Raw genomic sequence first — 25006 nt, forward strand, 5'->3', positions numbered from 1 at the left:
TTGAGATGTCTCCCAGTGCAACACTGCTGAATATATGCAAATTAACCATTGTTACCCTTAGAAGCTAAACGCACCTCCAGAACCGCTGGAATGCAATGATATGTCAGCTTGTTAATTTGTACAGAGCCATAATAATCCAACATGCATAGTTCTGGTTCACCATGAGCTTGCTGGTTAATCTGTACCTCTCGGTGTTACAAGCCCTACTCCATAGAGCCAAATTAATCCATGCCATGCACTGACGAGGATCAAACAATCCGAAACAGTCTGTATGCATTTTGGATTATTATGGCTCTGTACAAATTAACAAGCTGACACATCATTGCATTCCAGCGGTTCTGGAGGTGTGTTTAGCTTATAAGGGTAACAATGGTTAATTTGCATATATTCAGCAGTGATGCACTGGGAGACATCTCAAGCTCACTCCAACCTGAATTATCACAAATTCTTTCTGTTTAAAGAAAGCAAACTCATTGAAGTATGCTAGCGCTCAAATCTATGACTTATTGACCCTTTTTATCATTTTCCTGCTTTTAGAAGCCATTTACTGACAGGAAAGTATTGTATGGCAGTAATGACTAATCAATGAGGGTGATGCTATAGTCTGACCTAGTCCGACCTGGTCCCGACCCGGACAAAAACTGCCACTTGCATACCTGATTTTTACCTTTCAGGCAGAGAAAGAAAAAAAGGATCACAGCTTAGTTATTTGTGTTTTCTTCTTTCTCTGCCTGAGTTAACATTCAGCTATGCAACTGACAGTTTCTCTCCAGTCAGGACCCAGTCAGACTATAGCATCCCTCACTGAAAAGGAATTAAAGCCATAAAATACTTTCTTGGCAGAACTGGGCTTCTGAAAGCAGGGGACACAGAAAAAAAAGATCAATAGTTCATTTATTTTAGCACTCTGGGACACTGGGCAGACTGTTTCATTGAGCTGTGATAAAACAATAAATATACAGTACTTTTTTAATTTTTTAAACATAACATTAAATAGTTAAATCTCTTAAAGTCAGTTGTAGCAGTAGGTGGATAGGTACAATTGTTTATCTTATCAGTTTATTCTCACTTAGAGAGGAGCTGTCAGCCATACTATCTTAGAAAAAAACCCACATATATAAGTAGATAAATACTTGCTCTACTTACAGAACATGTATTGCACAGTCCATGTTTGGATTTTAGTGATTTTTCTACAGTAAAAAAAAAAGAGAAAATCCTTCTTAGCACTTCCCAATTTAAGTGTGGCTATTTTGAAGCCAATCCCGATGTCATTTCCTGCCCTTCCCTCTGCCTGATTCACCCGCCCTTCACTATAGAAAGTGCATTGTCTCAGCATGAAAAATATTGTCCAATTAGAGAGGAATAGAGGTGTGGGAGGAGAAAACAGGAGGGAAATAGGCTTCAGCCAATCAGGCTGCATAATTTAAGTCTGAGGTGAAATAGAGAAGCAAAAAAGGACAACCCAGCATGCCCTGCAACTTGTTTTTTGTGTACCAAAAATTGTGTGTACCAAAGAAGAGTCGGTAACCTGGGGAATCATCATTTATCAACAAGAAAAGTAATAGTGATTTTAACTTTTGGATTGCCTGGTTAGCATCCTTATTACTTGTTTACCACATAAAAATAAAAAATTGATTTTTGATTTTATGCCCGACAGTTACACTTTAAAGAGGAACTGTTGCGAAAATCTTAAATATTTAAACACATACAAATAAGAAGTACATTTCTTCAAGAGTAAAATGAGCCATAAATTACTTTTCTCCTATGTTGCTGTCACTTACAGCAGGTAGTGGAAATCTGACATTACCGACAGGTTTTGGGCTAGTTCATCTCTCCATAGGGGGATTCCCAGCATGGCCATTATTCTTTATAAAGACATTCCCAGAAAGAGATTTATATAAAGATGCTGGCCAGCCTCCCTGCTCACTGCACACTATTTTGGCAGTTGGACGGAGCAACTGCCATTCACTAACCATGAGAACCCCCGCTATGAGAAGATGGGCTAGTCCAAAATCTGTTGGTAATGACAGATTTCTACTACTTACTGTAAGTGACAGCACCATAGGAGAAAAGTAATTTATGGCTCATTTTAATTTTGGAGAAATGTACTTCTTATTTTAAGATTTTCGCAACAGTTCCTCTTTAAGCTACATATGCAGAGACAATGTTTTCAGGAACAATTGTTTAAAAGTGTGTATAATGTAACAAGTATCTTTGAATAAAGTGCAGATTTGACATTATGGTTCTCAACAAAAACAAAACAAAACCCCATACCAGATCTCTGATGTACTGCTATGTCTGCTATGAGCTGGGTTGGTGGTTAAGCTGGCCATACACTGGCCCGATTTGCCGCCGATTCGACAGCAGATTCGACCACTGGGATCGAATCTGCTGCCAATCATTCGCGCTAAACGCAACCGCCGATCCGATTTCCTCCCGAAATCGGATCGGTCCGTCGATCGCGCCGTGCGGGTTACTTCCGTCGATCGCCCGCGGGTAGGGAGCGCGTCGCTAGCGGCGGCCAATCCGATACAGTTATACATTACCTGACACTGGCTCCCGGGCATCTTCTCCGCGTCTTCTCCGCGCTGCACCGCTCTTGCTTCCATCCCAGCGTACATTAACTTCCTGTGTCACTCCAGTGACCAGGAAGTTCAAATAGAGGGCGCTCTATTTGAACTTCCTGGTCGCGGAGTGACACAGTGTACGCTGGGATGCGGTGCGGGGTGCAGCACGGAGAAGAGGACCCGGAGCCAGCTTCAGGTAATGTCTGCAGGGGGGGGGGGGGGGGGGGAGGGGACAGGCGGCAGCGGCGGCTCCACAGATTGTGATCGGTTTCAGGCTGAAATCGATTCACAATCTGTTTGCAGTAAAGGCAGCCATACGATCCCTCTCTGATCAGATTCGATCAGATAGGGATCTGTCAGCTGGTCGATCTAATGGAAAATCGACCAGTGTATGGCTACCTTTACCTTGCTGGACTGTGAGCTCCCCACAGAAGTGAAGGGTGGCTTACAGCTGTCTATGCAGACTTCTATGCAAGTTTTACAACTCTGATATCATCTCCTATCTACCCCAAGAAGCTAGAGATGCACATGGGAGCAATGTTTATGGTGGTCAGGGTTTTGTTTAAAAGGGGTAGGGTTACAACATCAAAGTGAGAGAGAGAGAGAGAGAGAGAGAGAGAGAGACACACACACACACACACACACACAAAACACTGTTTCCACAGAAAATAGGCCGAGTTTCTTAGCTATGGAAACGGCTTTGAGTGAAGCAAACTATGAAAAAGAAAGATAACATTTCTACAAAAACTTAAAGCCAACTCTGCAGGTGAAAACAGTTCAGTTCCAATATAATTTAGTAATTTGTGATTTACCCAAACTTCACAAATAACAAAAGCATTTGCAGCAGTAATTCTTTAGTCTTCCACTTTATATAAATAGCTAACACCGCCCACCTTGGTTCCATGAGTTGATTTGCTCTTCTTTACATCTGAGAACGATAGGGAATTGCTGGGAAGGCTTGGTAGGTGAAGACTGGTGCCTGAAGAAAAGGACGAGCCCTCTGACATAACCATTATCTATTTGTCAGGAAGAAAAGGACATGAAATCACACAAGGCATCTAGATAAGCATTATTAAACTGCATAACTTCCGACTATGTTCTTGAGAGGGTGAATGAACTACAAACAACTGCTGATGTATTTTGAAAACATCTTTTATTTACATACTGCTCAAATTTTAAAGCCATTAAATCAATCAGGATGTTTACCAAAATAGCTCAAATCTTACCCCAGGCAAATAATACATGTTTTGTTTAATTAGAAGCAGTATGTGTCCAGAGCAATGCAGAAAAACATTACAGATTTAATGCAGATGCTAGAGAAGTCTCAAGGAAGAAATACTAAATGTAATACAAAGAGAGAATGTCTACCCACTAAAAGTCCTATTTCTGAATTTGCTGGTGTCAAATTTAATCTACAATAAAGGTTTACTGTAATTATGTTTTTGTAGTGCAATATGCTATATGCTATGCTATGTTGTACACTAGAGTTAATAAGTAGAGTGATTATTAGGACCAAACACATAACATGGTTACAGTTAATACATTATCTTCTGTCTGTGTGTACACTGTCCTGCACAATTCTAGCGACAAGTTTCTTTGGGGAGGAACTAAACAATCAGAACAAATTTCGCTAGGCAATTTGAAGTGTTTTTTGCTTTCTTTTTTTAATTGGAAAGATCTTTTTGGTGTTCACATTTGATCACATTTAATCCAGTGTTCTTTTGTCCTAAACATTTAAAAAATTGGCATTAGTTCTGGGATCCAATACAAACAGGTAAAGGGTATATGCAATACATGAGTCATTCTGTTTTTTACTACTATAAGGTCAATTCATTAGGGGCTGTTTGGGGAAAAAAATATGTAGGTAAAATACAGCAATTTATATTTTACACTTAAATTTTTTTTTTACTATGATTTCCTCAGTATGTTTCACCAGATGAGTAGGTCAGGTGGCCATCTGAGATTCTTCCCTTCCCATGTGCGATCAGTTTTGAGAAGTAACATGCCACCTGTATCCCTCTAGATGTGCATGCAGCCACTACAGGTCTCACTTCTTTGTATCAGTATAGAGATCTGCACATCTAAAGGGATGCAGAAAAGCATTTTTCAATGTCTCCTCCTGCACTGGTATTTTTTTTTTTTATAGCTTTTTTTTTTTTTTTTATCTGTGATGTCCCAACGGCCGCAGCATTGAATCAAATGAGTGAGAAACAGGACAAGGAGACTCTTTCTATTGGATGTTATCGCTTAGTAATTGTTCAAATTCAGATAGGTCTTAAAATACTGAACATTTTACTTGCTTTCCCGAATGCTCTCATCTTTGTGAATTGAGATTAGATATGTGCTATGTGAGGTATTCACCGCAAAAATCGGTAATTTACCTCACTGATATGTAATTTTAGTTTTCAGTTTGGTAATAGCTTTAGTGAATTGTTGTTTGAGAAGATGTTCATTAAAATCTCCTGTTTTCTGTGTTATCAAAGCATTACTGCAATGCTTAGTGAATTGACGCCTATGTGCAACTACTGAATACAGACAATCTGAAAGGTGCCCATATTCATAAAGATCAAATCAGAGGACTGAATCCTTCCCGACACTAGGCTATTGATCCTCGCGTTGCACTGAACTGCAGTGAAACGCCATGGGCGGTCTATTTGTCGCTGCTCCCATCCTGCCGGTACCTGATAGTTTCCATCCAGTGTGGATTATCAATCGGGCTGGCTCATTGGGGCATTGATTTGTAGCAGATTAAATCACAGGATCGAATCGCTGGAAATCGATGTGGAAAAAAATCAATTGTATGGCCAACTTTATTTCTAGTATACAAATATATTTAAAAACAGCTATACAATTATTTTAATGCTGGAACTGCCAACAGGGGCATAGCAATAGGAGTTGTAGAGGTTGCGACCGCATCAGGGCCCCGAAGGGCCCTTTCCAACTACAGTATTAGCTCTCTATTGCTACTGTGCTCATAATAATCACTTCTATAGATATAGATATTTTGAATAGTGGTAATCATTAAACTGTTCCCCATCCCCTTCTTGCACCTCTGACACTGTAGTTGCCATTAGCAGGTTTTGGTGTGCCGTATTAACTGTATGTAGCTATGCCACTGACTACCAAGGTGCACAATGCGGTTAGGTTGTCTGTTGCGATGAAACGCAATAGATGTAGTGTGAAAGCAGTCTCACAGTGTGAATTTTAGAGGGCAAATAAACCTTTGCCAGTTCAAGTAGACCTGAACTCTTGCAAAGTTTTCATCCCACGTAGAAATGCTGTAGAAGTCTCCTGCACTGAGCTGAGTTTATTTAGCTACAGTTGAGTGCTACTATCTGTATGAGTGTGTTATCGGTAGGTGTGACTGACAGCGCCTCTGCACTGGCTGTACAGAAAGACAGACAGTTTAACTTCTTCTGTTCTCCCTGAAGGTTCATCCAGTAAAAAAAATTTTAGGATTTCTGTACACTGTAATGGAGATTTTTTTTTTTCCAACTTATGGTTATCATACTGTGCTGTATCTTTTAGAGCACCAGGGGCGTTGGTAGCCCCAAAGATCAGTAGCATGTGCCCTGGATCTATTCTGGGGTGCCGCGTATGTCCCCCAGGCAGAGTAAGTTGTGGTGCCCATGCTGGGTGCCTCTATGGGGGTTGTTGGATGTTGTAGTGCCATGCTGAGCACTGTGATGCCTTTATGGGGGCATGCAGGGAGCTGTGGTTCTTCTATGGGGGCATGCTGGGGGTTGTGGTGCCTCAATGGGAGGCCCGTGGGAGCATGAGAGGGGGTCCACTAGAAGGTCAGGGAATACTATGGGGGAACTGACAGACAACCTGGCGGCAGGCTAGCCCACCCAGCAGAAAGCCAGACCAACCAACACAGAAGCCAGGTAACTCTGCCTAGTTATGTGTAAGTGACACTGCCTATTTATGTGATATGCTGCATTTTTTTTTGTATTAATGGAGAGGGGGCTTCATCCAACATTTTGCTGGGCAGGCCTACTAAGACCGCTGGTAAATTTATGTAAATTTGGCTCCACCCACAACCACACCCTAATTCTGGTGTGTGGCCACACCCATTTTACGGCTGGAGTGCCCAACAGTGCACCGGATCTCTTAGGATCCTAGCAACACCCCTGTAGAGCACAGAGGAAGTTCTGAGCTCAGATCCGCTTTAACAGCCTCTAAAACATTATGTGAATTTGGCCCAATCAAAGAAGGTTTCACTTTTTAGCCATTACAAGCCAGTTTTATTTCTTTGATAAGAATTTAATGTAATTCAAACAAAATACTAAAATGAGGTACATGGTATTATTTCCTTTCCCCTTTTCCATGAATTTCTCAGGGCAAGCTGCACACAAAGATTGACAGGAACAGAGAGATGGACAGTGCTTAACTTCCCTCCAGGCAAGTGCTTTCAAGTGCCAATACTTTCACTATCTGAGAACTTTGAAGCAACTTAAATTACACTGGCCACCTGTTACATGACAATTTCTGTTAATCTGCTGTGAAAACATATTTCTGACTAGTTCAGAAAAACAGACTAGCCATTAAACCATGAAAGTGTGTCCGCAACATAAAAAGGCATTGATACATTTAACTGAAGGGACCATTAGACACAATTAGCAATATTATAAAATATATGTAAAGTAAACCTTTCACGGTGTGGCCACATTACACTTTGGGTGAGGTGTGCATAATTTCCAACATACATCTGGCTTCTATTAGTACAAGAAATTGGCATCTTGCTGTGGCGGGTTCTTATGCAGCAATACAAAAAACAAAAAAAAACAAAAACAACAACAAAAAAACACACTTTCATTTTTCACCATCTTGGCTCCCAGATGTTTAACTTTTGAGCTCTATATTATACCTACATGCCAAAAAATCAAGGCTTAACAATTGTGAATGACAAAGAAATTGGAAAAACACTCACAGCAACTAATAATTAAACTGATCACCCTAGTAGTGATCAGAAAGTAATAAACACATCGGCTAGTATGGCTATGTTCCACATTAGCACAAATATTTTCACCTGAAAGTCTGAAGGTTACGAGACAGGTAATTTTGGTGCCGCCTGAATAATTTGGGCGCAAATGACAAAAAAAAGGATTTAATTCTCCTGCTAGCAATAGCTGGAGCCTGAATTACATTGGAGACAAAACAATTAAGCAGTCAGATGGGAAATAATTAAAAACAAAACAAAAAAACAAACAAACAAAAAAAACACCACAATAAGATTAGCTAGAGCAGGGAGAGCTGTCTTTTGGTTTCACCCTGCGCCTAAAATTCCCTGTGCCCTTTTTAGAGGTAGTTGCCTGGCAGCCCAAAACACTTTTACTACTATGACGTCTCTGTATGTTGGACTGCATTCTCTATTTGACTTTAGTCTAATTTCAACACTTTAAACTGTCAGTAAAAATCCTACTTAACTATTTGAAACATAAATGCTTAATAGGATAGACTGCCACAAGACTGCATGCTAAGGCAGGTATAGCTATTGTCTGACTGCACTAAATATTTCACATCTTTGTCCTACCTATTACTATCAATTTAACCCACCTATTATCTGTAATATTTTCAAGCTGATCACTTGCATTGCATTTATACCTTCATCCTGTTCTGAATTACTATTAAACAACCAGACTATTCTTCCATGCTAAACTTGCATTTTTTTTTAACAAATCATAAACTTGCATTTTTATTGGGGGTAGGTATACATCATAAATATGCCTTTTATCACTGTGCTGATCCATGAATGTAAATTCATTTTTCAAATGCAAAAGAAAACTAGGTTAAGTGTTTTTCACCCTGTTAAAACTGGTCTTTAAAAGCATATTTATAAAGATCATGCAGAGCCAAGCTGAACATATCCCATCTGCACAAATCATTTATTTATTTTTTTAATTTACATTGATAAGCAACAGGCAACATAAGTATTTCTTGTCATAAGAATGGCAAATACAAAGGTAGAGAAAATATTATATAGCGCATGATGTATCTGGTTTAACTCAACTGACAAATATATTTTTTTCAACTCAACTATATAACTACGATGTGCAATAAGAAAGAACAGGTATGAGTTCCATGTACTGTCTTCAACTAAATGTTATTGCCCTGCACATGATTTGCACCAGGCCAATTTCTCATTGAATCCCAGAGTCCCTTAATATGGTTCAATGAATCTTTCCTTTCATTTAAATGCTCAGTTTCATCAGCACTCATAATAAGGTGACCCATTATGTCCAGCACGTAGCAGCTCATTTCCTTTGCGGAGAAACATTAACCTAAAAGACTGATGGAAAATGCAGAGGATGGCGGTGTACTTTGTTTTGGACAGTCTCCGTGAAAAAAGAGAAAAAAAAAAAAAAGTCTTGTGTTTGCTCACCTGTCCCTTTACAAACAGCAGACACTCAGCTTATATCTTTTTTTTTTTTTTTTTTAGGCGAAGACGACGCAGACAGCGACGCAGATCTAAAAAAGAAGCAAGAAAAAGGAAACAGGAGAGGCAGAAAGAAAAAGAGAGAACAGCATTTGAAGCCTATATTGCGGCGTCTATAGACGCCGCTGCCAGTTCATGAGGATACAGTGACCAGAGTCCCGAGGCCGGGACGTCCCGCTGCTGAAAGGGACCTCATGCTGCCTGGGACAGTGGACCCCGAATCCGGGACGCATCCCGGGCAATCCGGGACGTCTGGTCACTCTAATTTAAAGTGGATGTGGATGTGAACTCTTGCACAGCACACAATGAAAAGTCTTATTCCACATGTTTCTGAAAAAAAAATCTACTGCTGTGTGTTTCTTTGTTTGTACAGCCAGATCAACCTACCTTATCAGTAGCTGTGAATGGACTGTAGAGAAACTCTGCCTGGAGATCCAGCCACAGCTCTCTCCTCATACATAAATAGTGAGGCTTAACACTGTGTTCCCTGGGAGGTTAATCCAAGTTTAAACGTCGGGGTTTTGTTTTTTTTAGGATTTTCATACATTGTAATGAAGATTTTTTTCCCCCATAAAGGTTTTTATGCTGTAGCTAATTTATTAGAATAGAGAGAAAGTTCTGAGTTCAAAACCACATTAAGAAATATACAAAGATTCTTGGCATATTGGTTTGCAATCCACCCATTCACAGCCACACTCCAAGGTCTTTATCAAGGTAGATTCTGGTAGGACAGAAATATGAGGCCTGACACTGACCACCTTCCAAAAGATCCTACTTTTCCAGCTGTAATGCTGATCCTGTGCCTAGAATGCCTTCTAAATCACTCATCTGGAACCAATATGGTGATCATGCTACAGTCTTACTTTCCTCCGGCTTTGCAGTTGTATACACTTGTTCCAGCTCAGTGATTTCCTATGGATTATAGCCAGGAAAATAGCACTTGTAGAAGGAAGTTAGCAATGGCAGCCTCCATATTGTCTCACAGCAGGTTATCTTTGAAAGCACAGCTAGGGTTCATGACAGCATGTAGCCTGCTGTTTGCTACACAGTTACTCAGAGAAAATCTTATGCTTTAAGTCTTCTATAAATTGTAAATGTTCACGAATTACATTAACCTAGTCCTATATTCTCCTCAGCTCAGGAAAACATTCATAGAAGATATTTGTACTTGTTTAATAAATGTATATATTTTGTTGATTACATGAAATCACACCATTCTAATTGCCGTTTGTCTATATAAAACAGTTTGTGCTTGGGCCAGAGACCTGACCGACACGACAGATCTGTAGCAATCATCGTGCGGAGACTTACACACCTGCAGAAAGCGTAACGATCCGTCCTTTGTTACCGCCGATATGAGCCTTAATAGAGATCATCCCTCCCACTACCCCCCTACTTCTCTTTTATCATACAGGCCCTTATTCAATTCACTCTTTCTCCAAGGAGATAAGTGTTCAGCTTCTGTTTAAAATAATTTTTTAGTACTCTGTAATTGAAAAAGTACCAACAATTAAGTGAACAAGTACAGTCAAAATGATTCTATTTATTTTCTATCTGGCTGGTGGCTTAACCACTTCAGGACCACAGTCTTTTCGCCCCTTAAGGACCAGAGCCTTTTTCTCCATTCAGACCACTGCAGCTTTCACGGTTTATTGCTTGGTCATACAACCTACCACCTAAATGAATTTTACCTCCTTTTCTTGTCACTAATACAGCTTTATTTTGCTGCTATTTGATTGCTGCTGCGAGTTTTAGTTTTTATTATATTCATCAAAAAAGACATGAATTTTGGCAAAAAAATGACTTTTTTAACTTGCTGTGCTGACATTTTTCAAATAAAGTAAAATTTCCTATACATTTGAGAGCAAAAGTTATTCTGCTACATGTCTTTGATAAAAAAAAACCCATTCAGTGTATATTTATTGGTTTGGGTAAAAGTTATAGCGTTTACAAACTATGGTGCAAAAAGTGAATTTTCCCATTTTCAAGCATCTCTGACTTTTCTGCGCACCTGTCAGGTTTCATGAGGGGCTAAAATTCCAGGATAGTACAAATACCCCCCAAATGACCCCATTTTGGAAAGAAGACATCCCAAAGTATTCAGTGAGAGGCATGGTGAGTTCATAGAAGATTTTATTTTTTGTCACAAGTTAGCGGAAAATGACACTTTGTGACAAAAAAAAGAAAAAAAAAAAGTTTCCATTTCTTCTAACTTGCGACAAAAAAAAATGAAATCTGCCACAGACTCACTATGCTCCTCTCTGAATACCTTGAAGTGTCTACTTTCCAAAATGGGGTCATTTGTGGGGTGTGTTCACTGTCCTGGCATTTTGGGGGGTGCCTAATTGTAAGCACCCCTGTAAAGCCTAAAGATGCTCATTGGACTTTTGGCCCCTTAGCGCAGTTAGGCTGCAAAAAAGTGCCACACATGTGGTATTGCCGTACTCAGGAGAAGTAGTATAATGTGTTTTGGGGTGTATTTTTACACATACCCACGCTGGGTGGGAGAAATATCTCCGTAAATGACAATTGTTTAATTTTTTTTACACACAATTGTCTATTTATAGAGATATTTCTCCCACTCAGCATGGGTATGTGTAAAAATACACCCCAAAACACATTATACTACTTCTCCTGAGTACGGCGATACCACATGTGTGGCACTTTTTTGCACCCTAACTGCGCTAAGGGGCCCAAAGTTCAATGAGTACCTTTAGGATTTCACAGGTCATTTTGAGAAATTTCGTTTCAAGACTACTCCTCACGGTTTAGGGCCCCTAAAATGCCAGGACAGTATAGGAACCCCACAAATTACCCCATTTTAGAAAGAAGACACGCCAAGGTATTCCGTTAGGAGGATGGTGAGTTCATAGAAGATTTTTTTTTTTTGTCACAAGTTAGCGGAAATTGATTTTAATTGTTTTTTTTCACAAAGTGTCATTTTCCGCTAACTTGTGACAAAAAATAAAATCTTCTATGAACTCACCATACTCCTAACGGAATACCTTGGGGTGTCTTCTTTCTAAAATGGGGTCATTTGTGGGGTTCCTATACTGCCCTGGCATTTTAGGGGCCCTAAACCGTGAGGAGTAGTCTTGAAACCAAATGTCGCAAAATGACCTGTGAAATCCTAAAGGTACTCATTGGACTTTGGGCCTCTTAGCGCACTTAGGGTGCAAAAAAGTGCCACACATGTGGTACCGCCGTACTCAGGAGAAGTAGTATAATGTGTTTTGGGGTGTATTTTTACACATACCCATGCTGGGTGGGAGAAATATCTCTGTAAATGACAATTGTTTGATTTTTTTTACACACAATTGTCCATTTACAGAGAGATTTCTCCCACCCAGCATGGGTATGTGTAAAAATACACCCCAAAACACAATATACTACTTCTTCTGAGTACGGCGATACCACATGTGTGACACTTTTTTGCAACCTAGGTGCGCTAAGGGGCCTAACATCCTATTCACAGGTCATTTTGAGGCATTTGGATTCTAGACTACTGCTCACGGTTTAGGGCCCCTAAAATGCCAGGGCAGTATAGGAACCCCACAAGTGACCCCATTTTAGAAAGAAGACACCCCAAGGTATTCTGTTAGGAGTATGGTGAGTTCATAGAAGATTTTTTTTTTTGTCACAAGTTAGCGGAAAATGACACTTTGTGAAAAAAAAACAATACATATCAATTTCCGCTAACTTGTGACAAAAAATAAAATCTTCTATGAACTCATCATACACCTAACAGAATACCTTGGGTGTCTTCTTTCTAAAATGGGGTCACTTGTGGGGTTCCTATACTGCCCTGGCATTTTAGGGGCCCTAAACCGTGAGGAGTAGTCTTGAACCCAAATGTCTCAAAATGACCTGTGAAATCCTAAAGGTACTCATTGGACTTTGGGCCCCTTAGCACAGTTAGGCTGCAAAAAAGTGTCACACATGTGGTATCGCCGTATTAAGAAGAAGTAGTATAATGTGTTTTGTGGTGTATTTTTACATATAACCATGCTGGGTGGGAGAAATATCTCTGTAAATGACACATTTTTGATTTTTTTTACACACAATTGTCCATTTACAGAGAGATTTCGCCCACCCAGCATGGGTATGTGTAAAAATACACCACAAAACACATTATACTACTTCTCCTGAGTATGGCGATACCACGTGTGACACTTTTTTGCAGCCTAGGTGCGCTAAGGGGCCCAACGTCCTATTCACAGGTCATTTTGAGGCATTTGTTATCTAGACTACTCCTCACGGTTTAGGGCCCCTAAAATGCCAGGGCAGTATAGGAACCCCACAAGTGACCCCATTTTAGAAAGAAGACACCCCAAGGTATTCCGTTAGGGGTATGGTGAGTTCATAGAAGATTTTATTTTTTGTCACAAGTTAGTGAAAAATGACACTTTGTGAAAAAAACAATAAAAATCCAATTTCCGCTAACTTTTGACAAAAAATAAAATCTTCTATGAACTCATCATACACCTAACAGAATACCTTGGGGTGTCTTCTTTCTAAAATGGGGTCACTTGTGGGGTTCCTATACTGCCCTGACATTTTACGGGCCCAAAACTGTGAGTAGTCTGGAAACCAAATTTCTCAAAATGACTGTTCAGGGGTATAAGCATCAGCAAATTTTGATGACAGGTGGTCTATGAGGGGGCAAATTTTGTGGAACCTTTCATAAGCAGGGTGGCCTCTTAGATGACAGGATGTTTTGGGCCTGATCTGATGGATAGGAGTGCTAGGGGGGTGACAGGAGATGATTGATGGGTGTCTCAGGGGGCGGTTAGAGGGGAAAATAGATGCAATCAATGCACTGGGGAGGTGATCGGAAGGGGGTCTGAGGGGGATCTGAGGGTTTGGCCGAGTGATCAGGAGCCCACACAGGGCAAATTAGGGCCTGATCTGATGGGTAGATGTGCTAGGGGGTGACAGGAGGTGATTGATGGGTGTCTCAAGGTGTGATTAGAGGGGGGAAATAGATGCAAGCAATGCAGGTGATCAGGGCTGGGGTCTGAGGACGTTCTGAGGTGTGGGCGGGTGATTGGGTGCCCGCAAGGGGCAGATTAGGGTCTAATCTGATGGGTAACCATGACAGGTGGTGATAGGGGGTGATTGATGGGTAATTAGTGGGTGTTTAGAGGAGAGAAGAGATGTAAACACTGCACTTGGGAGGTGATCTGATGTCGGATCTGCGGGCGATCTATTGGTGTGGGTGGGTGATCAGATTGCCCGCAAGGGGCAGGTTAGGGGCTGATTGATGGGTGGCAGTGACAGGGGGTGATTGATGGGTGGCAGTGACAGGGGGTGATTGATGGGTGGCAGTGACAGGGGGTGATTGATAGGTGATTGACAGGTGATCAGTGGGTTATTACAGGGAATAACAGATGTAAATATTGCACTGGCGAATTGATAAGGGGGGGTCTGAGGGCAATCTGAGCGTGTGGGCGGGTGATTGGGTGCCCGCAAGGGGCAGATTAGGGTCTAATCTGATGGGTAACAGTGACAGGTGGTGATAGGGGGTGATTGATGGGTAATTAGTGGGTGTTTAGAGGAGAGAAGAGATGTATACACTGCACTTGGGAGGTGATCTGATGTCGGATCTGCGGGCGATCTATTGGTGTGGGTGGGTGATCAGATTGCCCGCAAGGGGCAGGTTAGGGGCTGATTGATGGGTGGCAGTGACAGGGGGTGATTGATGGGTGGCAGTGACAGGGGGTGATTGATAGGTGATTGACAGGTGATCAGTGGGTTATTACAGGGAATAACAGATGTAAATATTGCACTGGCGAATTGATAAGGGGGGGTCTGAGGGCAATCTGAGCGTGTGGGCGGGTGATTGGGTGCCCGCAAGGGGTAGATTAGGGTCTAATCTGATGGGTAACAGTGACAGGTGGTGATAGGGGGTGATTGATGGGTGATTGATGGGTAATTAGTGGGTGTTTAGAGGAGAGAATAGATGTAAACAATGGATTTGGGAGGTGATCTGATGTCGGATCTGCGGGCGATCTATTGGTGTGGGGGGGTGATCAGATTGCCCGCAAGGGGCAGGTTAGGGGCTGATTGATGGGTGGCAGTGACAGGGGGTGATTGACGGGTGATTGACAGGTGATTGACAGGTGATCAGGGGGGATAGATGCATATAGTACACGGGGGGGGGGGTCTGGGGAGAATCTGAGGGGTGGGGGGTGATCAGGAGGGGGCAGTGGGCAGGGGGGGATAAAAAAAAAATAGCGTTGACAGATAGTGACAGGGAGTGATTGATGGGTGATTAGGGGGGTGACTGGGTGCAAACAGTGGTCTGGGGGGTGGGCAGGGGGGGGTCTGAGGGGTGCTGTGGGCGATCAGGGGGCCGGGGGGGGGAATCAGTGTGCTTGGGTGCAGACTAGGGTGGCTGCAGCCTGCCCTGGTGGTCCCTCGGATACTGGGACCACCAGGGCAGGAGGCAGCCAGTATAATAGGCTTTGTATACATTACAAAGCCTATTATACATATGTGCAGCGGCGATCCGGGTGCTAGTAACCCGCCGGCGCTTCCGAACGGCCGGCGGGTTACTACGAGCGGTGGGCGGAGCCAGTCCCCGGCGGCTGATCGCGTCACGAATGACGCGATCACCGCATAGCCACTCCCGCAGCCGCCCCCGCCGATGGGCGTATTGCGGTCGTTTGGGCCCGGACTTTGCCGCCGCCCATCGGCTGGGGGCGGTCCTCAAGTGGTTAAAGGACAACTGACGTAAGAAAGATGTGAATGCTGACATATTTATTACCTTATTACCAGTTGCCTGGCTATCCTGCTGATCCTCTGCTTCTAATACTTTTAGCCATATACCCTGAACAAGCATGAAGCAGATCAGGTGTTTCTGGCAATATTGTCACATCTGACAAGATTAGCTGCATGCTTGTTTATGGTGTATTTCAGACAATTCTGCAACCAAATACATCAGCAGGGATGCCAGGCAACTACCATTTAAAAGGAAATAAGTTTGACAGCCTCCTTCTCACTTCAGTTGTCTTTTAAAATGCATTTCAATGATAAGGTATGAGTATATAGCCTAGGATAATATGTGAATTGAATAAGGGTTCTGAGCCCATATGCAATTAACGTTTTCTCCTACGTGATATTTTCCCACCTTGTCAATGAAAAGCCATTTAAGCCGCCAGCAAGCAAAAAAAAAAAAAAAAAAATAAAAATAAAAATAATGTTAAGTTCTTCTTCACTTACTTTTTGGCAATTTTTTTCAATTGCAAGGTGCTCAAAATATATTGTAATGAGAAGATGAAAATTATCTCTCAGGACAAAACGTTCCATGACTAAGGACCAAATGGGTCCAATGCACTTTTTCTTCCAAGTTTTCTCCTAGGTGATACTTCACATCTTATCAATAAAATGTCTTTTAAGTCACCAGCAAGCAAGAAAATAATATTGATAGTACTTTTACACACACTTAGATACTTTTTTAGTGACAGAGTGTTAAAAAGTTATTTTAAACAAAAGAAAAAAAAATCTCCTGGGAGAAAATGTAAAAGAAAAAGTACATTGGACCCCTTTGGTCCTTAGTCAATGAATGTTTGTCCTAAGTTTCCTTCTAAAGACCAGTATTCTTCTAGGAGATTATTTTCTGCTTTTGTTTAAAATAACTTTTTAGCACTCTTCAACTGAAAAAGTACCAAAAAGTATGTGAACAAGTAGTATCAAAATTATTTTCTTGCTCGCTGGCGACTTAAAGAGAACCCGAGGTGGGTTTGAAGAATATTATCTGCATACAGAGGCTGGATCTGCCTATACAGCCCAGCCTCTGTTGCTATCCCAAACCCCCCTAAGGTCCCCCTGCACTCTGCAATCCCTCATAAATCACAGCCACGCTGCTGACAAACAGCTTGTCAGAGCTGGCTGTGTTTATCTCTATAGTGTCAGTCTGCTGCTCTCCCCGCCTCCTGCAGAACTCCGGTCCCCGCCTGCATCCCTTCCCTCCCTGCTGATTGGAGGGAAGGGACAGGGGCAGGGACCGGAGCTATGCAGGAGGCGGGGGAGCAGCTGAGACTGACACTACAGATGTAAACACAGCCTCACAGCACGGCTGTGATTTATGAGGGATTGCAGAGTGCAGAGGGACCTTAGTGGGGTTTGGGACAGCAACAGAGGCTGGGCTGTATAGGCAGATCCAGCCTCTGTATGCAGATAACATTCTTTAAACACACCTCGGGTTCTCTTTAAAAGACATTTTATTGATAAGATGTGAAATATCACCTAGGAGAAAACTTGGAAGAAAATGTGAATTGGATCAGACCCATAGTATCTGTCATGTCCATTCCTACAGAAAGATCTACATTGCTTCTCTACAACTAGTATTAGGCTGGAGCATATATACCTTGTTTAAACTCCCCACCAAGCACCCCAGTCTTCTATTCACATGTCTGCACAATTAAATCAGGATTGTCACCATAAAAATCAAATTACAACAGCAACTGGTCTGAGTGTGATAAAGATGCTAATCCTGCATTCAAAACTTTTTCTGCTGTTATGGTTTAGAGTTATCACCTTTTGGAGTTATACCTTTGGAACACTGGCCCTTTAATTGCCATTGCCAAACAGTTGCATGTTGGGGGATCTTTTTATCTACAATATATTCCTCCTCTTCCCTTTATTTCTCCCTCCTTCTAATGACATAAGACAGTGCACTTCCTAGTACAGACCTCAGTGGGAGTGTCTCAAAGACCCTGGGAGGTGGGCGGGTAACAATTACACAATTAGCAAGAGGAGATAAAAAAAAAAGAGTGAGGGAGGAAATGTCAGGAGGTCAAAGGTAACCAAGATGGAAACTGACTAGAATAGGATTCTCTGCTTTTCCTTTATAAAATTCACAGGAATTATAATGTGGAAAGTGCAATACATCTGTTACATGAGTAGAACTAGTATTTATCTACTTATATACTGTATATACTCACGTATAAGCCGACCCCCCCCCCCACTTTTACCTATATAAAAAAGTCAAAAATGATTGACCCCCATTTAAGCCGGGGGTAGGAAGTGCTGGCTGCCTTATTCCCCTAGTGTGTCCCAGTATAGCTAGTAAAGTGCCCAGTATAGCTAGTATAGTGCCCAGTATGGGTAGGTAGTGCCCCAGTTTAGCTAGTATAGAGCCCAGTATAGCTAGTAAAGTGCCCAGTATAGCTAGTATAGTGCCCCAGTATAGCTAGGTAGTGCCCCAGTATAGGTAGGTAGTGCCCCAGTATAGCTAGCATAGTGCCCCAGTATAGCTAGCATAGTGCCCCAGTATAGCGCCCAGTATAGCTAGTAAAGTGGCCCAGTATAGCTAGTATAGTGCCCAGTATAGCTAGTATAGTGCCCCAGTATAGCTAGGTAGTGCCCTGTATAGCGCCCCAGTATGGCTAAGTAGTGCCACCCGACTGACAGACAGCACTCTTCACGGCTGCTGTCTGTGATGAGGCAGGAAGCAGTAGAGAGCGTGGCTTCCTGTAGCGGCGATGTGTATCGCCGTTACTATGGGAACCGCTCTCTCTCTACGCTTCCTGCCTCATCACAGACAGCAGCCGTGCAGCGCTGCTGTGAATTACGGAGCAAGAGAGGGGAATAGAAGAAGCAGCGTCGGCTAAGGTAAAAGCAGCGGCCGTGGGGGGGCGGGGGGTCTGCAGACCACATGACTCGCATACAAGCCGACCCCCCAACTTTTGACCCACTTTTGGGGGGTCAAAAATTTGTCTTGTATGCGAGTATATACGGTATGTGTTTTTTATTTAGCATGAGTGTCACTTGTTCTTTAACACTCTGCACACAACCCTCAATAAGTTAATGGTTAATCCTTCCCCTGTCCAAACAATCACTGTGCATTTCCTATTCCTGCCTTGGGGACACCTGTTATCGTGAAAGGAAGTGTAAAGTAATGTCACCATCAGTGACTCCACTGGCAAAGTAAAAGAAGAGCATGACACAAGTTTCTCACCCTCTGTTATCTAAGAAACGTATCTTATGTTTGTGCGTGTTCCTGTAGGTGAGATTTCCCCAGGGGCGTAACTAAGCCCCACCGGGCCCCCCTGCAAAATTTCAGAGCGGGCCCCAGGCTCGTGGCCGGTTTTTGGGGGCTGGAGGGGTGGCAGCATGAGGGGAAAGCCTTGCCCACAGTTGGCGGGGAGAGGGGTAGTTCCCCCCCTCTCCCTCACCTCGGGGCTCTCCCCTCTGCGCTCCCCTCCAGCTAGTTAACGTGTGTGGGCAGCGGGCAGCAGCGGCGTCAGGATACATACCCTCTTCCTTGCGTTCCATCGCCGACTTCTCGCTCTAGCGGCTGACATCACTTCCGGAAGCGGAAGTGACGTCAGCCGCTAGAGCGAGAAGGCGGCAATGGAACGCAAGGAAGAAGGTATGTATTCTGACGCCGCTGCTGCCCGCTGCCCACACACGTTAACTAGCTGGAGGGGAGCGCAGAGGGGAGAGCCCCGAGGTGAGGGAGAGGGGGGGAACTACCCCTCTCCCCGCCGACTGTGGGCAAGGCTTTCCCCTCATGCTGCCACCCCTCCAGCCCCCAAAAAACGGCCCTGAGCGGGCCCCAGCGGGGGGGCCGCCCCCCCCCCCCCCGCGGGCGCAGGCACTGCAGGGCCTATTGTTACGCCCCTGGATTTCCCCTATCCTTCTGCACATATCCCCATGACCACAATTACGGAAAATATTTTCCAATGAAGATAACAAAATAGCACTTTATCTTTATTTACTACTTACAACTCAAAAAAGGAAAACAAAGATATTAAAACATTTACTACTACCAAACACATTAAATTAATGTCTCTAAAGCAGAATTCAAGACTGTAGTAATAAGCTAAGTTTATACGCCATACTCTGTGTTTAAGACATCACTAGACATCTCACCCCTCCAGCCTTTAGTAACTTCCTCCTAAACTCCTCCGTGGGGTTGTTGAAGGTGAGTTTTTCACAGCGTAGGTGGTTTACAGGCGGATGACCTTCAAGGTGCAGAAACAGGTCATAGTCAAATCGCACTTTCTTAGGTTCTTCCTGTAGGATAGAAACAGTCTGGATTGAATGACAAATAAGCAAATAAACATGATCGATAGTTGATTTGTGAGAGTTTGTATGCAAATTTTCAGTTTGCGATTTTTCCATGCATGCTAATTAACCACTTCACATCCCGACCTTGTTTTCCCCTTATGGACCAGAGCAGTTTTAACGTTTTAGCTATGTCCCTATTTAATCAGCCATAAATGTATCCCTACTCACGACACCTAAATGATCGATTTATCGTTTTTTTCAAGACAAACTACTTTTATTGGTGGGTATTTTGTCCCAAGAAAAATTTTGTTTTGAGAAAATGGGAAAAAGAGGAAAACAATGAAAAAAATGCATTACTTCTCAGTTTTTACCAATTCCAGCTTAAAAATAAAAAGTGCTAAATAAAACCATGCCTCCAGTTATGTTCCCCCATATAGCCAGATGTGTCCCCAATATCAGTCCCCCCCCCCAGTATAGCCAGATGTGTCCCCTGTATTTGCCACCTCCCAGTATAGACAGATGCGCCCTCAGGATTAGCACCCCTCACTATAGCCAGATGTGTTCCCCATTATAGCCAGATATGCCCCCATGATTAGGCCCCCCATTATAGCCAGATGTGTCCCCAGTATTAGGTTATGCCCCCCCCCCCCAAGGTAACCAGATGTGCCCCCATTATTAGATCCCTCCAGTTACTCAGATGTTCCCAAGTAATTATAACCCATTTCAGATGTCCTCAGGCCCCAATGTGGATGCCGCTCCCGGCTTCATGATATCATCCAGATATTCGGCATGGCTGGGCTGATTGCAGAGCTGTGAACAGAAGCTCCAGCTACAGGATGGTGGCAGGAACCAGGTGAGGTGAGACAGGCTGCTTGCAGCTGCTTTATGCTTTATTTTAGCGATCTGGCCACGGAGGAGGAGAGATGAAGAATCACTGCAGTTGGCTACTGCAGTGATGGTTCGTGTGTGTGTGTGTGTGTGTGTGTGTGTGTGTGTGTGTGTGTGTGTGTGTGTGTGTGTGTGTGTGTGTGTGTGTGTTAATTGGCTTGAAGGGAATATGTTCCCTTTCACCAATTAGTACTGTACCCGAGAGCACCTGGGATAGCGCTTAATCGTGTACAGCTGTTCTGCAAGGGCAAATCATATATCTACCTCCTCCTGGATTTGATAAAGTCACAGAGAACGTAGATGTACTGTAGTGGTGGCAAAAGTGGTTAAGTTAATTTACATGAAAATGTATCGAATTAATGTCAAAATGGTGCAAAAAACTTGTACTTATGTGTTGCCACTGACTTCCATTGAAACACGAATCACTCATGAAAAATGCAGACCTGCTACCCCGAATTTAGAATACAGAAAAATCACAAACCGCAACTCGCCACATGAACGCATAAAATTGTGATGCCATCAAAATACATTAGAAGTGCGGTGATCGTGATTTCATAACATTGCAAATTGCTCACGTTTTAAAATAAGTGTGGCCCCTGCCTAATAGATACATTTTTTATTAAAGATTACAATTTCTCTGAGCCCAAAAGATAAAGAACAGTAATAACATGCACATGTGGGATTCCAACTCCCCATTCTACAAAAAAATGTTTTATATTTTGCAGCTCTTGTCACTCTTCCAACAGGTTCAAACTTAAAAGAGTCATACTGTGGCTCATCAGGTCATCCCTGTCGTCACCGGACCTCATACACAACTCCAGATTGAGGACCAGGGCAAGCAAGATACTGAACTACCTCACCCATCCCAACAGGTGCTACTTCAACCTTCTCCCTTCAGGCTGCCACTTCAGAACCATCCCCACCAAAACCATCAGACACAGGAACTCCTTCTTCCCCCAGTCTGTCCTGAACTCAGTCACCTCCCCTGCAAAATCCTTTAGCTTTCCATACCTACCTCCCAGGTGTGCGTTGCATTGCTGTATCTGACTTGTCTAGACCTGCTCTGTATATCTGTAGTGTCTAAATGCCTGTTCTTAATGTCTGTCAACTGCTCTATTAAAGGACAATGTATTGCGAGTGATATGGTGGCTGCCATATTTATTTCCTTTTAAACAATACCAGTTGCCTGGCAGCCCTGCTGGTCTATTTGGCCGCAGTAGTGTCTGAATAACACCAGGAAGAAGCATGCAGCCAATCTTGTCAGATCTGACAATAATGTCAGAAACACCTGATCTGCCAGGCAACTGGTATTGCTTATAAAGAAATAAAATGGGGACGCCTCCATATCTCTCTTACTTCAGTTATCCTTTAACGTATGCTGTGTGTACCATAAATAATTCCGGGTGCAACTTGACGCATAAATCAGATTCTGATAATAAGGTCACCTGTAGTGTATTACTTCTACAGTGGGTTGCAAAAGTATTCGGCCCCCTTGAAGTTTTCCACATTTTGTCACATTACTGCCACAAACATGCATACATTTTATTGGAATTCCACGTGAAAGACCAATACAAAGTGGTGTACATGTGAGAAGTGGATCGAAAATCATACATCATTCCAAACATTTTTTACAAATCAATAACTGCAAAGTGGGGTGTGTGTAATTATTCGGCCCCCTGAGTCAATACTTTGTAGAACCACCTTTTGCTGCAATTACAGCTGCCAGTCTTTTAGGGTATGTCTCTACCAGCTTTGCACATCTAGAGACTGAAATCCTTGCCCATTCTTCTTTGCAAAACAGCTCCAGCTCAGTCAGATTAGATGGACAGCGTCTGTGAACAGCAGTTTTCAGATCTTCCCACAGATTCTCGATTGGATTTAGATCTGGACTTTGACTGGGCCATTCTAACACATAGATATGTTTTGTTTTGTTTTAAACCATTCCATTGTTGCCCTGGCTTTATGTTTAGGGTGTCCTGCTGGAAGGTGAACCTCCGCTCCAGTCTCAAGTTTTTTTCAGTTTCCAAGAGGTTTTCTTCCACGTTTGCCCTGTATTTGGCTCCATCCATCTTCCCATCAACTCTGACCAGCTTCCCTGTCCCTGCTGAAGAGATGCACCCCCCAAGCATGATGCTGCCACCACCATATTTTACAGTGGGGATGGTGTGTTCAGAGTGATGTGCAGTGTTAGTTTTCTGCCACACATAGCGGTTTGCATTTTGGCCAAAAAGTTCCATTTTGGTCCCATCTGACCAGAGCACCTTCTTCCACATGGTTGCTGTGTCCCCCACATGGCTGGTGGCAAACTGCAAACGGGACTTCTTATGCTTTCTGTTAACAATGCCTTTCTTCTTGCCACTCTTCCATAAAGGCCAACTTTGTACAGTGCATGACTAATAGTTGTCCTATGGACAGAGTCTCCCAGCTGAGCTGTAGATCTCTGCAGCTCGTCCAGAGTCACCATGGGCCTCTTGACTGCATTTCTGATCAGCGCTCTCCTTGTTCGGCCTGTGAATTTAGGTGGATGGCCTTGTCTTGGTAGGTTTACAGTTGTGCCATACTCCTTCCATTTCTGAATGATCGCTTGAACAGTGCTCCTTGGGATGTTCAAGGCTTTGGAAATCTTTTTGTAGCCTAAGCCTGCTTTAAATTTCTCAATAACTTGATCCCTGACCTGTCTTGGACATGTCTTGTGTGTTTTTTGGACTTCACGGTGTTGTTGCCCCCAATATTCTCTTAGACAACCTCTGAGGTCCTCACAGAGCAGCTGTATTTGTACTGACATTAGATTACAGGCAGGTGCACTTTATTTAGTCATTAGCACTCATCAGGCAATGTCTATAGGCAACTGACTGCACTCAGATCAAAGGGGGCCGAATAATTATGCACACACCACTTTGCAGTTATTTATTTGTACAAAATGTTTGGAATCATGTATGATTTTCGTTCCACTTCTCATGTGTACACCACTTTGTGTTGGTCTTTTATTTGGAATTCCAATAAAATTGATTCATGTTTGTGGCAGTAATATGACAAAATGTGGAAAACTTCAAGGGGGCTGCATACTTTTGCAACCCACTGTATATTAGACAGGCTGGATAAACTGAACGTTTAATAAAATGAGATCAATATGTAAAATATTAGGATTACTGTGGTTATGTGTTAAATCTGTAATATATTGAATATGGTACAATTACCACTATGTAACATTATGTGAAAGGAAATCTAGTATGTATAAGTGCATAACTTTCTATTATGACAAATAAAAGACCTTTTTCGGGTGTAAAAAAAATTACTCCTGTATGTTAGAGCACTGAATTATGTAAATTGAAAATAATTTTAACACTGCAAATTCCCTTATAAACACTGACTTATAATTCATATACTTATACTCATTCCATTACTAACACGTACAGAGTTGAAAAATATAACTGTACTTAAAATTTCTAAATTTCAAACTATGATGCAAATGTTACCCAACATAAGGAGCGTTGCTACCAAGCCTTCATTAAAATCAGTCAGGTTACAATCAACAAGGGTGTGCTAAGTAAAAAAAAAAAAAAAAAAAAAAAGAACATTTCTAGAAGGGGAAAAAAAAAGAATGATGCAAAAAGCACTTTCCAGGAATCTGAACTACGTAAAGTTTGTTTTTCAAAGCTTTATACTAGGTACACACAATACAATTTTCTGGCAGATTTACCTGCCAGATCTATTTTTTCCAACATGTCCGATCTGAATTTCAATCAATTTTCCGATCAATTTCCATAGAAGTTAACGGAAAATGGATCGGAAAATCTGCCAGAAAATTGTATCCTGTGTACCTAGCATTAAGGTTGGCACTGGTATAAATAAATCTCATCTCTCAACCAACAAACAGTAATTATAAGTAATATGAAGTTACAGCAAACCAGTCAAGCAAAAAATAGAACCTTTGCCATTACTGAGTCGTAAAAACCTGCATCTGCATTTGCTCTAATGCTGGGTACACGCGATAGGTTTTTCCGCTCGATAGAGGGATTCGATAGGTAATTCCCGAGATGGCAAATATTCCTTCCGATCGGTTCTGCGCTCGATTTCTCAAAGAAGTGAATGG

At 42.4% G+C, this 25006-nt stretch overlaps 1 protein-coding gene across 8 annotated transcripts in view; it reads right to left on the reverse strand.

Moving 5' to 3' along the window:
* Positions 1 to 25006, reverse strand: part of MLLT3 (MLLT3 super elongation complex subunit) — a 371915-nt gene that overhangs the window by 131234 nt on the left and 215675 nt on the right. For all 8 annotated transcript variants that reach the window (XM_068234412.1, XM_068234413.1, XM_068234411.1 and 5 more), the window contains 2 exons: positions 19888 to 20031; positions 3461 to 3583 (listed from right to left, as the gene is read on the reverse strand). In XM_068234412.1, the coding sequence (XP_068090513.1) occupies positions 3461 to 3583; positions 19888 to 20031 (267 nt within the window). The remainder of the gene's footprint in view (positions 1 to 3460; positions 3584 to 19887; positions 20032 to 25006) is intronic.

The sequence above is a fragment of the Hyperolius riggenbachi genome, chromosome 1 (genome assembly GCF_040937935.1).
Source record: "Hyperolius riggenbachi isolate aHypRig1 chromosome 1, aHypRig1.pri, whole genome shotgun sequence".
Taxonomy (NCBI): Eukaryota; Metazoa; Chordata; class Amphibia; order Anura; family Hyperoliidae; genus Hyperolius; species Hyperolius riggenbachi.